The sequence below is a fragment of the Coffea arabica genome, chromosome 2e, assembly GCF_036785885.1.
Source record: "Coffea arabica cultivar ET-39 chromosome 2e, Coffea Arabica ET-39 HiFi, whole genome shotgun sequence".
Classification (NCBI taxonomy): Eukaryota; Viridiplantae; Streptophyta; class Magnoliopsida; order Gentianales; family Rubiaceae; genus Coffea; species Coffea arabica.
Genome location: NC_092313.1, coordinates 72,536,982 through 72,550,682, shown reverse-complemented (window position 1 = coordinate 72,550,682; position 13,701 = coordinate 72,536,982). Strand labels below are relative to the sequence as shown.

At 33.9% G+C, this 13,701-nt stretch overlaps 1 protein-coding gene and 1 long non-coding RNA gene across 5 annotated transcripts; both read right to left on the bottom strand.

The window, feature by feature from the left end:
* Positions 1 to 3,518: 3,518 nt before the first annotated feature.
* Positions 3,519 to 4,534, bottom strand: LOC140037375 (uncharacterized). Its single transcript, XR_011841302.1, has 2 exons — positions 4,259 to 4,534; positions 3,519 to 3,917 (listed from the first exon to the last, which is right to left on the bottom strand). It is a non-coding gene; the product is annotated as an uncharacterized lncRNA (long non-coding RNA).
* Positions 4,535 to 5,812: 1,278 nt separating this feature from the next.
* On the bottom strand, positions 5,813 to 12,546 carry LOC113733007 (GDSL esterase/lipase At1g09390-like). Of its 4 annotated transcripts, none has more exons than XM_027259104.2 (5): positions 12,162 to 12,546; positions 8,508 to 8,693; positions 7,404 to 7,546; positions 6,597 to 6,867; positions 5,813 to 6,127 (listed from the first exon to the last, which is right to left on the bottom strand). In XM_027259104.2, the coding sequence occupies exons 1-5, from the start codon at positions 12,460 to 12,462 to the stop codon at positions 5,898 to 5,900; spliced, it is 1,131 nt and encodes a 376-aa protein (XP_027114905.1). In that variant the 5' UTR covers positions 12,463 to 12,546; the 3' UTR covers positions 5,813 to 5,897. The 4 variants fall into 4 exon arrangements, with proteins under 4 accessions (XP_027114905.1, XP_027114906.1, XP_027114904.1 ...); XM_027259105.2 differs by having other exon boundaries at positions 7,404 to 7,537; XM_027259103.2 differs by having other exon boundaries at positions 7,404 to 7,564; positions 12,162 to 12,545.
* Between the last annotated feature and the right edge of the window lie 1,155 nt (positions 12,547 to 13,701).

Below are 13,701 nucleotides of genomic sequence, written 5' to 3'. Positions count from 1 at the left end.
GCTGACCCGAACTTTGACCCCCCAACCCGAAACGGGCCAGGATATCCGACCCGAATCTGAAAATTCCAGGTTGTCAGGTTGGCGGGACGACCCGAATGACCCAAAACTTAATTTTAATTTATTAATTTACCACTGTAATTTGTAATTCACACAAGACTAATTACATAATCAAGTAATAAAAATTTAAATAAATAATCCCAAACCAAATCTAAAATAAATTAAAAACATCGTAAAAGTGTTTTGTTCCAAACCAAATATAAAATAAATATAAGCAGTATAAAAGTAAAAAATAATATAATACATTATTTGTCCAAATATAATAATTTCAACTTCAAATAAGTTAAATAAATTCATTTAGGATTAAGTGATTAATGCCTTTGAAACAAAAAGAATAACGTAGGTTAGTTAGGTAAAAAAAATTTTCATTCATAAACAGGTGATCGGGTCGTATCGGATCACACATGGTTTGACCCGAATTCGACCCATTTTCATTTCGGGTTCGTCGCATGCGACTCGATTCTGACCCAAACCCGCGAAACCTCAATCCGAATCAATTAATTTCGTGCTAGGTTCATATCATTTTTTCAGGTCGACATTTTATAATTGCGACCCCTAAATATAATCAAAAGAAATTTGCAGCATAAAGAAAGGATGATGGCATACGTATAAATGTGAGCAACTATATACATATCACACCATAAGTTTTCGTTTGATTTGTTCAAAACATAGGTAATATATTCGTTAGTAGATATAAAATGCATATTAATTTTCTACAAATGGAAAATACAATTTCATATATACTAACTATTAACAGAATGTGTAGTTTGAACACGATCAATTGAACGCATATTTCGTTTGTTTAGCTATTATTTATTTTGTTACTTAGGTTGAATATTTACATTTGAATAGAGTATTGATATTTACATATTTCAATTATTCTTAATGAACTTCAATTAAGTGTCAATGACAACAATTATTAAAATATAGTTTTCTTAAATTTTTTGATGCTGTTAATCATTTGATGCTGTTAATGTTAATATGTTGGATTACTTCTGTTAAATTTGTAGGGGGGTGGACGAGGTCTTGATTTCGTTTATACAGAGCTAAAAGAGCTATTTCTAAAGAACGATGGGATCAGGAAACCAGAAATCGTCTGGTTTGTTCTGGGATTAGGCGATAATCCTCTCTCTTGTAGGATTTTAGTTTTGAAAGTTTCCAAATTATCCATTCGATAACAGAAGAAGCGGAGTCGGTGAGGATCCTTCCTGGAACGCGGATAAACATAACCCAAAGCAGGGTTTGGAGAGGATACCCCCGCAATAAGGATCTCACTGGTCTTTTGTCGTCTATCTATTTTAAATTGGAGAGTTGGTTACAATTTCTGGTTAATATCATGACCCGATCGAAAATTAGCTATGAAAATAACAAGTCAACAACACCACACCACCAATGCATAGCAGGACCAAAGTGGAAACCTTGGCCTGGGAATTCGATCGAATCGTTGGAACTGAGAACTAAATAAGAAGAAGGCAGATGACTCTAAAGAGATAGGTGATATCCGAAAGTGTTTCAGGAACCCAAAACCGTTTTCAGGAACCGGTAATTTTTTTTTACTTAGATATGTACATTTTTTACTTTTAGTATTAGTAAGTTTGATTTAAACATAAGTAAATTTTGTCAAACAATAAGTAAATTAAATTACTCACAGTGTAAATTTGTATTTCTGACTAAAACTTATCTTTCAGGCATATACTTACTAGTTTTAATTAAAAACTTACTAAAGTTAATATTAATTATTTTAATATAATATTTCAAAAGAGGCCGCTGAAAAATTTGATCTATCACTAAAGGTAATGGAAACCTATAATAGCAGGTTTCCCTAATATCGTTACCATAACTATAGGCACTGTAGCATTGTCAAGATCAAATGCTAAACTTCACAAAATGATGAATGGAAACTGATTTATTATGATTAAATGACAAAATTAGCTAAAATATTAATCAAATGAAAATCAAAACTATAAATTCTTCAAAATTATTAAACCTTCCCTATTTCATCCTAAAATTCACGAAAAATCTGTCCAAAAAACATATTAAAGCATGCCAACAACAATTCAGATTTTGAAGTGACAAAATTGATTGTATTTTCCTAATTGTTATGGGCCTTAGTAACATTAAGCCAAAATTCGAGGGTTAAACATGCAATTTCTGAAATTTGTTGCATGCATGTTACGAAGCTTTCTTATGCTTTTGCAATTTCTTATCCGCAAGGTTCTGCAAGTTTCCATACCGCAACTTTCTTTCCATTTCAGCATGCAGACATGTTCACCAACTACCAGGATCTTAACTCTCAATTATCAACTAAATCAAAAGCTACATTTTGTTGCAGGATTAAAGCAAAAATCTGAGCTGACTGTCAGGGACAAAGGGAACTAATCAGCAAAAGAAAAAAAATGCAGCAGGACCTTTCTCTGCAAAATCACATTTACAAGCTTTCCGTAGCTCTCGGCTATTCATCACCTAAATCTATCGCACAACAATGAACGAAAAGGGAACTACAACATGCCATTTTGATAAGAAAAACAATTCCATCCCTCTAGCATCAAGAACATGAACTAAACTACCCAACCTGATAAACCCTCTTTCTGAAACAAGAACATACAACGCAGGAGCAAAGAATCTGGCTTGACTGAGATAGAAAGAGGGAGGCCTCAACAACTCGAGCGTATAAAACACAAAAGAAAGACCAATGCAACATCAAAACCTTAGGTTTCCTTTTAAAATTCTGGTTGAAGACTTTTTGCGAGAAAATTATTTCAATCAGTACCAACCTACCCCATTACCGATCACTGGATTGAGAGCAAGAGGAAAGGAAAGAGGATATACAAACGGATACTTATGCATATTTTAATAGAAAATAAGTACAGAATTCATTCATCAAAGCTGTCAACGGATACTTAGGCATATTTTAATAGAAAATAATTGCGGTAATTTTTATACATACCGAAAATTAATAGAAAAGAAAAATCAAAGTCTGATTTATGACTTCTAATTTTTAAAATTTAAGGGGCAGCCAACCAGAGACAATATGATAACTAACAATTAATGGGTTCCATTTTTCAAGTGGGAATACAAAATGAAAGATCAAAAAATATCTAGAGAAAAAGGACAAAACCGTTTTCCAGGAAATAGGTAGTTATTGTCTGCAAGTCATTTCTACTGATTTTCATTTCTTAGTATTGAATTGCACCGGCCAAACCCACCCTTGAGGGGGCCTTAACTTCCACGTTTTGCAAAACAGCCACAACAATAAAGGACAAAAAAATTAAAATCAAAGAAAACAGCAAGGACCTCTGTTTTGTCGGTTGGAGGAAGAATCAGGACGCAGCAAATTCACAACCTTAGATTCAAGAACTTAAAGCTTAAAAAATATATATATATATATATATTGGAACACCAGAAATTAAAAAGGCAAAAAATTCAGAATCAAGCAAAAAAGGAAGATAGGAAAACATCCCTTTATGCAAAATTGAAGGAGGTATATTAATATCTTTTCCTCTCTGCAAAATTTCAAGTTATATTATAAGAAACTGATGAAGCTGCACTCATCCCATCACCACAAACAAGACTGGAAAGAGAGTATTAGTGCTTCTCATCTAAATATGTACATCTGATTAAACCCAACAACAAAAAAAAAAAGAAAAGCTACAAAAACCCATAAGACAAAAGGGGGGGAAAACAGAAGAAGAAGAAGAGGAAGAAAGCAGGTACAAGGAAGATGAAATCACTGTCTCTAATATGATTATTTAGTTTCCAACAGAAGTAGGTCTATTTTCAGCCAATCCCAAGGGTGATCTTGAGCGCTGTTGTCGACTGACGAGGGTGATTTCTTTAAGAGCTGGTCTCATCTCTGGCTGCTGAAGAGCACAGAGTAGCAATCATAACACACAGATTTCTCTTTGACATTTCACCAAACATCTTATATGCATTCACAAATTAATCACATTTAACTTAAACGTCTAGTCAAGTCCTAGATGCTTCATATGGCTATTAAGCATGTTTTACCAGTAGACAATCCAAACTACAACCAAATCAAGGCTAGATGTTTCAGTGGACATTTTCAGCCCCAAAATTGCAATAAAATCTTCAAATTCTCAGCCTTGATTTCGCAAGAAAATCTTGACAAACAAAACAAATGAAATATAAATAAATTACAGCAATATAATCAAACGATTTCAAGAGGACATGATGGGCTAACCTCGTCACTGCTATCTTTGATTGGCTACCACCGTCGAAAAACCCTTTTGTTGTGTCTGCATTTGGCAGCACCCAAAAACAATCTATCGATGAGAAAGGATAGAGGGAAAGTGGGATCTGAAGATGAAAATTTGAAGTGGAAAAATTTATTCGCTTGTAACCAAGAGAAAGTGTGGACCAAAGTGGAAATCTTTGCCTTCAATCGTATGTTGGAACTGAGAACTAAGTAATAAGAAGGGAGATGACTTTGACAAGATGATATCCGAAAGTGTTTCAGAACCCAAAACCGTTTTTAGAAACTGGTAATTTTTTTACTTAAATATGAACATTTTTTACTTGTAGTATTAGTAAGTTTAATTCAAAAATAAGTAATTTTCGTCAAAAAATAAGTAAATTAAATTACTCAAAGTGTAAATTTTTATTTCTGACAAAAACTTATCTTTCAGGCATAAATTTACTTGTTTTAATTAAAAACTTACTAAATTTAATATTAATTATTTTAATATAATATTTCAAAAGTCGCTAAAAAATTGGATCTGTCACTAAAGGTAATAGAAACCTGTAATAGTAGGTTTCTCTAATATCGTTACCATAACTATAGGCACTGTAGCATTGTCCTGTTCTTAGTATTGATTATTACTTTTCCTTGGCTAGTTGGCCGATTTGGCTAGGAACAATCTTGTAAACTTCAGGTAGTTCTTTCGTATGGTTGTTCTCCATTAATGGAGGACTAACCTCCTAATTCTAATCAAGGGGACAACTGAAGACTTGGTTCAGCATTTACTGTGAGATCGAAATTATTTTAATCGTTTCCTCATTTATTGGTATTTATGTGTTTCCTGTTTTTAATTGTTATAGTCCTTATGTATGATTGATTAGTGCGCAATAATTAATTATTCATATAGGCTATTTTGCTAAATAGAGGTAATTGAATCCGTAATTGTTCGTTATCTCTATTTTAGTAGCAACTGGCGTAATTGGGTTTATGTCAGGGGAGAATACGATCTAATTTAAACAAACCCTCGTAGCGTATTTGTTAGTTAGGATTGGGCCTTTCTAATTATTAATGCAATCTAGAAATTAAATCCTACGATCGTACCTAGGGTTGTTTCCGGGTTAGAAAAATAGTTAACGGTCGTACCTTAACTATCGAAAAATTAAGAAAAGGTTGGTTGTTTATCGCGTGCATGACAACTATAACTAATCTATTGATAGATGTTGGAATTATCTGTGAATCGATGATCAGTGCATGAACCATTTCTGAAGTGTACCCTTGGCTAGAGCTCTCCCAATTATTTCTGTTAATTAAATTATTTTTCGCATTTGAGTTATTTAGTTTATTAGCATTTAATTCTAAAACCCCCTATTTATCTTGACTCTAAAGGAAGCAAATTTCTCCCCAATCCCTGTGGATTCGACCCTACTCACCACTTTATACAAAATATGTATTTTTCTTGGGTAGGTAATTATTATTGTACAGGTTCGGCACCTGTCAATTTTTGTGCATCATTTTATGTGCATCACTTTGCAGGACAATTTTTTACTTAATCGAACAAGATATCAGATACCCAAATTTCCAAAGAACTGGGATGGTACATTGAGCATTGCATGCACAATTATGGATATACAACATGCTGGAGTCAGTTGCAGAAATAATCAAAGGCAATTCTTGGAGTAGAATAATCAGTGGAAAGTATTTTTGAGGCTATGATGCTGTTTGCAGCTTCAGTATAATGGATTCCATCCCAACTTACGTATTTTGAGTCTTCATCGCAGACCTGGTGGCCTGGATGACCACATGTCACCCTAATATCATAGTTATATGGAGGTCCTCCAAATCCACAACACGCCATGAGGGGAGATGAAAATCCTGCAATGATGGGAAAATGTGATCAATCTGGAGTGGGGCTGTCAAGGGCTGAAGGATTCTAGATACTGTTTAAGCATAAAAGCATTTTCAAGATGTACATGCATAAAGCTCGTGTAGATGAAAAATGCAGATAATTCCTGAAATTGATAGATACTCTTAAATTAAGAACAAGAGGACTTGCATGACAAAATATGAAATAATCACTACCATGCAACAAAGACGATCCTAAAAATTGGGTTTGGAGTATCTGTTTCAACGCTATCCCCAGTTTCGTTTTACACTGACAAGGCAACGTCTTCGCATATATAAATATTTTGGAGAGATATATCAAGCATATGATCTGGTTCTTTCGGAAAAACTAGCACTTTCATGCAAGGTTTTCCTACATTGCGATAATTAAAGCCTTTTACGAGTATCTCCATGCTTGGTAGGAACAAGAGAAAGAATTTCTATATGTCTTGCGGCTTACCATATTTGGTGGAGTTGGCTATCAGGTCATATTTGATAGTGTATACATCTACATAAACAATAGTAGCATCCTTCTTTTCATATCTCAATTCTTCGCACAGAAGAAGAAGAGCTTCATTGAAAACTCTTGCAGCATCATTATAGCTCGAAATACAACCATATGGATCGAGGTCATCTGGAGCTTTTTGAACTGTTGACAGTTTTTGAGGAAGACATCCCAGTGGCCCTGTATTATGGACCCAAAATTTCCTGCCACCTTGAGCATATATGTCCTGCATTTCCAGAGAAACAGTTGTGGTTGTTGATCTTCGCCTGATAACTGCTCACATGAGCTAATAATAGGTGCTCGATATAGAAAGGTAAATAAGTTTTACATCGGCCAACATCAGAAGGCAAGGAGTATTCCACAAGTCAAGATTTTTATTGGTATTGATTTATCTAGACAATTTCTCAATAAAACACAAGTGAGCTTCCAAGTAAGATCTTAGGAAACTTGTGTACAGGTCATGGCATCTTGATCTAGGGTCTCTAAAACACAACTACTTGTCATTTTTGTGAGCTGGCCTAAGCAAATAAAGGATCAATTTACTCTTCACATAAGTTTTGTATTTGGCATCATTTTCAATGTATTTATATTTTCTTCATCAACTTGGAAAAGCAGCATCATACTGGAAATCTGACAGCTTCACATCATGATATCTATTGATTGTGGGCTAATCTTGCTGCAGTTAGATGTTTCCTTCACAAATCCAAGAACCTGGAAAGTGAGGAGGGGGATGGTGGAGTGTGCAAAGATTTCTAAACTCACCTCCACAGCATATTTAATCTCCAATATAACTGAGGGAATCTTCTTCACAACTTCCTTGTAGGATAGATTCTTAGCAAATGAATCAGCCAGGTCGTTTTGTCCTATATCAATCACATAAAGCCCGTTGCGGAAACCTGCATCACCTATGAAGTGCAATGAACCTAAAAGAAGAATCTTTTAGTTGGTTTGCTAGTCTACTGCAGTTTTTAGATGCAGAAAGCATTCAAATGAAAGAAAATTAATGGCTTTGGCCAAAAGCTGCACTAAACTGATAATTTCCACTTTACACCAGCTACACTAGAGACATGAAAGCAGAATCATGCAGTATAACTTGACATAATATTCATGGACAGAAAAAGTTTTCCGAATCAAATGAGAAGGAAAGAACTACGTCAGCTAGTGACAGCAAACTAAATCTCTGTCATTTATTTTCATGGACCATGAAAACTTAATAAGCTAGAGGCAACCCTTTGCTTTTCTACCAAAATAACAGTCAAAAGCCTGAGAATGAATCGACAAGGATAATCTATGCTATAGGTCAAATTAAGTTTTTAGGGTCATTCAGTAATTTTTATAGGACTTAACAGTGGCATGGAGCTACATGAATCTCAAAGAATTCTATTTTGCACTCAAAGTTGAGTCCTTGTGCAATGAAAATCAACCGTTCCGGTTTGTACACATCAGCGAGTAGGATGGTTAAGAAAAATTTAAATGTTTTCCATCTCATGTGATGATTATCTTTTTGTTTCTAATTCTTTGCACCGAAGGGGCTTTTTGAATCATATTTTCAACCATTACAGCATGTTTAATTTCTACTTAGATTGTGCAAGAAAAATATGCTACACTAGCTTAGCTACTGCGTTATATAACCTATAATAGCTTCATGTTACGTTACTATGAGCTCCCCTGTCTCAACCCTTATGTGCAGATACAGTAGAGCCAGCCAGAAAGAGGAGAATTTTTGCAAGCCAAAACAACTGTCAGAATGTTAATTAATACTGTCTTTCACACATTTGCTCATCGATAATTTTCGAAACTCAGAAAACCAAGTCATTGCAAGGCTAAATTATCACGTTTAAAAAAGAAAAAGGAAGTTGAATTTACCTGCAGCAACCAGTTGAATAGAGCGATCCTTGAAATGAACAAACTGCATGACCTGTATATTTAATGAGAAAGGTACATTTTTAGGTAATGTGGAAGAACCTGCAATTGCAAAATTGGCACCATTTAAGAAAGTGGATCCCATTGAGTCCAGGTATGGGCTCAAGAAAGTTGTGTCTACACTTTGGCCTGCAAAAGCAGAAGCATGTGAACACCATAACTAAGGAAAGAAGAGAAGATGAAAAGCAAGCAATGGATGTAATTCAGAGGAACACCCAAGAATTAAAAATAAGTTGTTTTCCATGATGGATTTATCCATATTGCCATCTTTCTTATACCAAGAACAGTGCAGGCCAGCGGAACTGTCCTTTTTCATGCATTCAACAAGTCTGCAACTTCGTTGCAGCCCAATTAGTAATAATCTCCATAGTGCCATTTTCTTTTTGTATGGATATTTTCTGGATTCCTTTTCAGCCAATTCAACAGTCTCAAAACTGAAACTAAGTTGCATTGTCATATTTGAGTACCTTCCCTTGTGTTCTTAATATCCAATGATAATAGTTATGCACAAAGAAATTATTTGACTGAAATGTTTTACCAGTAATAACCAAACTAACACATCAAGAACGACTAGGAAGAAATTGAGTTCGAAGTTCCAATCTAGCATTGCAATAGAGTTAATTCGAGGACCGTTCGCTCTTTCCTGAAGAATAGTTGCAAAATATGATCTTTCCAACGCCAAGATCTTCATAATTTTTCCGTTGGGTTCGCCTTTGAACAACATCATCATTTAAGTTTTAATTATAGCAATCATTTGAAGCTGCAGAGTTCAAAACATAATAGAAAAAGAAAAAGAGAAAAAAGCATTCCTGAAAGGATTGACTGGTAAATCTAGAGTGGCAGATGGGCCTCGCCAGCTCTCCCCCCCAAAAAAAGAAAAAAGAAGCTAATGGTGAATTCAAATTTGAAACAAACCAGTGCTTATCTTTTTCTTTTGATTAATTGAAATTGCCCTGTCTCTTATCAGCTCGAGAAGGTACATGTCCGTTTGGGCATGCATCTTCTGGATATTACATAAAGAGTAAATAACCTTTTACCCTTCTCTAGTTTGATATTTTACCACACAACCCCTTATGATATAAAAATCTATATATAACTTTCTTATAATTTGGGTTAAATCGTCACCATTAGTTTTTCCATTAAAACTAACAGTAAACAGTAAAAAGTCAAAGTTAAACTAATAAATTAACAAATTTACCATTTCACTACTTTTTTTCTTTTTTCTTTATTCCTTCTCTCTTTCTCTCTCTCTCTCTCTGGAAGAGAAGAGATAATTTTGAAAACCGATACTTTGGCCTACAAAATCTTAAATTTTCTCCAAATACAAAAGAGATGAAAGGGAAATAAAAAATAAATAAATAAGAAACAAAAAAGATGGAAGGGAACTATAAAAAAAATAAATAAGAAACAAAAAATACCTAATCTTTTTTTACTGCAAATATCATTATAGGTTTTTTAACCAATCTTTAATGGTACTTTTTGTTTCTTATTTATCTATTTTATTTCAATTTCTTCTTTTTTATTTTTGGAGGAAAAAAAGAAGTAATGAAAAGGTAAATTTGTCAAATAATTAGTTTGATTTTGATTTTTTACTATTGACCATTAGTTTTAATAGAAAAACTAACGGTGACACTTTAACCTATATTATAAAAGTGCTATATTTAGGGTTTTAAATCATAGGAAGGTTATGCGGTAAAATACCAAACTATAAGAGGATAAAAGATAATTTATCCTTACATAAATCTGATTATAATTTTCTGCTATTACACCGTCAAGCAAATATTAACCTGATATTATATTATTCATGGAGGGCTTTACGACTAGCATATGACAAGTGACATTACTATTAACATTGTGGGGTGGCAACTCTAATTTCTTTAATATATACTAGTTTAATTGATTTATAGATGACAATTGAATCGAGTGCCCACCTCGCAAGGGGTTAATGGGGCGAGGCATAGGTTGGAGCGAGAGGTCATTTTCTCCCTCAATTAAAAAACGGGACGGGGCCAGGGGAGTATACCCCCGCCCTGTCACTAGCCTTTATATATATATATATATATTAGTTATAAGTATTAGATTATATATATTTAATATAATTAATATTATTAATTATACTAATAATTATATATTTATACTAATATAAATTATTGATTAGTTGTACTAATACATATATATACTAAATTACTAATTACACTTTCTTTTCCTTGTGGAGGCGGGGGCGAGGCGGGGAGAGCGGCTGACGGTGGGCAAGGGACAGGGGGATCCACCCTTATTGCGACTCCTAATTTTGTGTAGGAACATGAGGGAAATTGACAAAAGAAAAAAAAAAAAAAAAAAGCTCAATCATCAACTAATTATGTACCACTCGACAGAAGTTATCACCAACATAAAAAATTTCTGATCATCGGCATACTGATTTAATTGACCTATGTAGGGACTTGAGGGAAATTGACAAAAAAGCTCAATAATCAACTAATCATCTACGATTTGACAGAAATTATCACCAACATTAAAAAATTCTCATCATCACCAACATTACATAGGAGGTTGCTTTCTCCTAGGGTTTTTTATTGAGAAATTCTTCTCCCATAGATTTTTTTAGTGGGAGTTTTATTCTCTCTTAAGATATTCTTGTATGAGTATTTTTATTTTTTTGTCTCTTTTTTCAGTGGATGAGATAAAAAATTCGTTAGATCCCAGAAACCAAACCTAGAAGTTAGATCTAAATTTTTTCTTTGGACTTGAGTAGTTTTTATCAAATTTGACTATTGGAAGACATGAACACAGTTGTATTGGGTTCTGGTGATATTCATTTGATGGAAGAAACTCTTAGAGTTTCTCGGAATTTCAATATTATGATCAATTTCAGATCTGTGTATCTGTGCCATGTTTTGATGCAAATATTGCTATTAGTGCAGAAATTGGAATGCAATTATCCTCTTTATCAAAAAAAGGAAAAAGAAAAAGAAACACATTTCATACTCCGTAGCCAGCTAAGCTAACAGAACATTTCCCAGACAAAATTTAATTACTAACAGATGCATGCATCAGAGCAGACTGAGCAGTCAGAAAATCAAAAAAAGTCAAGCAATATTGGACCCCACCGAGCCTGTGAAACATCCATCAATTTAAGAATTAAGATTCAAGTGTACTAAACTAAAGAGTATGCTTCCAAATAAAAATCTAAAATACTCTTTTCCACTCTATTTTCTTGCCAAAAAAAGACCCATCGATGGGTTCGACTGCTGTTGATCCACTTTTCTGTTTTCTCCACCTCCCTCCGTTTTCTCCTCCTTTTTTATCCTTTCTTTTTTACCCCCCTCTAAACAGGGAACCTTTCCTTGTAGATAAGTCCAGTTGCAGAATTTAACGTGGTACAAAAACAACACTAAATATTTTCTCCTAACTTTCAATCGAGTTCTGCATGCAATGAGTATATGAACTTTCTAGGAACAAAAAAGTGAAATATTTCTTTTTTTTTTTTTGAGTACAATGAACACAAACTTAATAGTTTGCTGAGCAGAAAAAATGTTGCAGAGCAGAATATTGGTGATCAATGTGGATGAGAAAATGGAGCATTAAGAGAGAACATACAAAGAAAATCAATGATGAGGCGGCCATCAGAGAGCCGGCCGGTCGATCGGCGGAAGAAAGTGCGACCATTTGGGAAGTTGATGGAGTAACCGAGTCCGGCCACAAGTCCACCAGTGTCCGAGTTGGAATCTCCAAAGTTGAATATGACTGGCGGGTTCTTGCACTCGCCAAGAACTGAGTTTGGTAAAGAGCCCAAAAATGTAGAAAGGAGAAGAAGATAGAGAAGAACTTCATGAATTGTTTTGGAGGAGGAGAAAGTAAAGCGGCCGTGACAGAAAGAGCAAAGCGGAGGAGAGGCCATAATGACCACCACCAACGATCAAAGTTGCAGCTGTGTCTTTTCTTTTGCTTTTTAACCGAACTGTGTTAAAATTATTTTCTAAGTGGGTTGTCTACTCCGTTTATTTATTGTAGCTGTGTTTAGATAAAAAGGTAAAATATACTGTTCTCCCTGATCTTTGCCTTTTTTGCGCTTTGCCCACTTATGTTCAGTTTCATAACATCCCACCCCCTCTATAATTCGTTGCAAAATGCACACTGTATGTGCGTGCAAATTTTAAAAAAATTTACAAGAAAAAAATAATAAGTAGCTATTAATTAAAAAGTTTTATTAAGCTGTATAATGTGATTTTTTTTGTGTTACTAAATAATAATAAGTAATTATTGGTAATTATTAGAGGGTTTTAATAGTAAACTTTTTAGTGGTACGATAAATAAGATAAAAGAAAAATTGATAAAAAAAAAATTACGTCATATTTCTTCCTCTCCCTTTATATATACTAACTTAAGGATCATAAGACGTTTTTAGATAAGGATCTCCATCCATTCTACTGGCTCTAAGTTTTTTTTTTCCCTTTATTTCTTTTGCTTTTCTCTCTATTCTTTCACTTTTTATTTTTCAATATTTTTACCGAATTCATATCTTTTTTCCCCTTTATTTCTTTTGCTTTTCTCTCTATTCTTTCTCCTTTTATTTTTCAATATTTTTTCTGAATTTGTATTTATGTAGTAAACTCAACCTGACATAAATTAATCGTAAGGATAGCTTGAAATCACAAAACCCACACTTTCACGATGAACATTTGTGTCACAATGGTTCCCGCTGACAACGGAGTAATGTTTATGTTCATGGGTGAACAACACTCTTAACTTCTAGAGTTCGTTGCTTTTTCCAAGCTCGTGGTTACCAAAATGTAATTTAATTTTTTTTTATGCATAAAGAAAACAGAAAAGAAAATCATCTAACTTGCCTTTCTTTCCATTCACAAGTTACTCCACATTTGATGCCTGTTAGTTTGTAGTATAACTGTCAAGAGTTCGTCAATGAAAAACGATTCTGAATCACCACATTCTTAAACGATAGATACAAATATAAGAATTCCTGAAATCAATGACGTATGTTATTGATTAATTTATTTATGTCGTTTAAGTCATTTATATATCCCTTAGTATAGGATTTTCCTAGTATAAATGAGCGGAAACATTGGCATAGAAATTTGTACATAGTGTGAATTTAGAATAGAGATATGAAGTTAATATC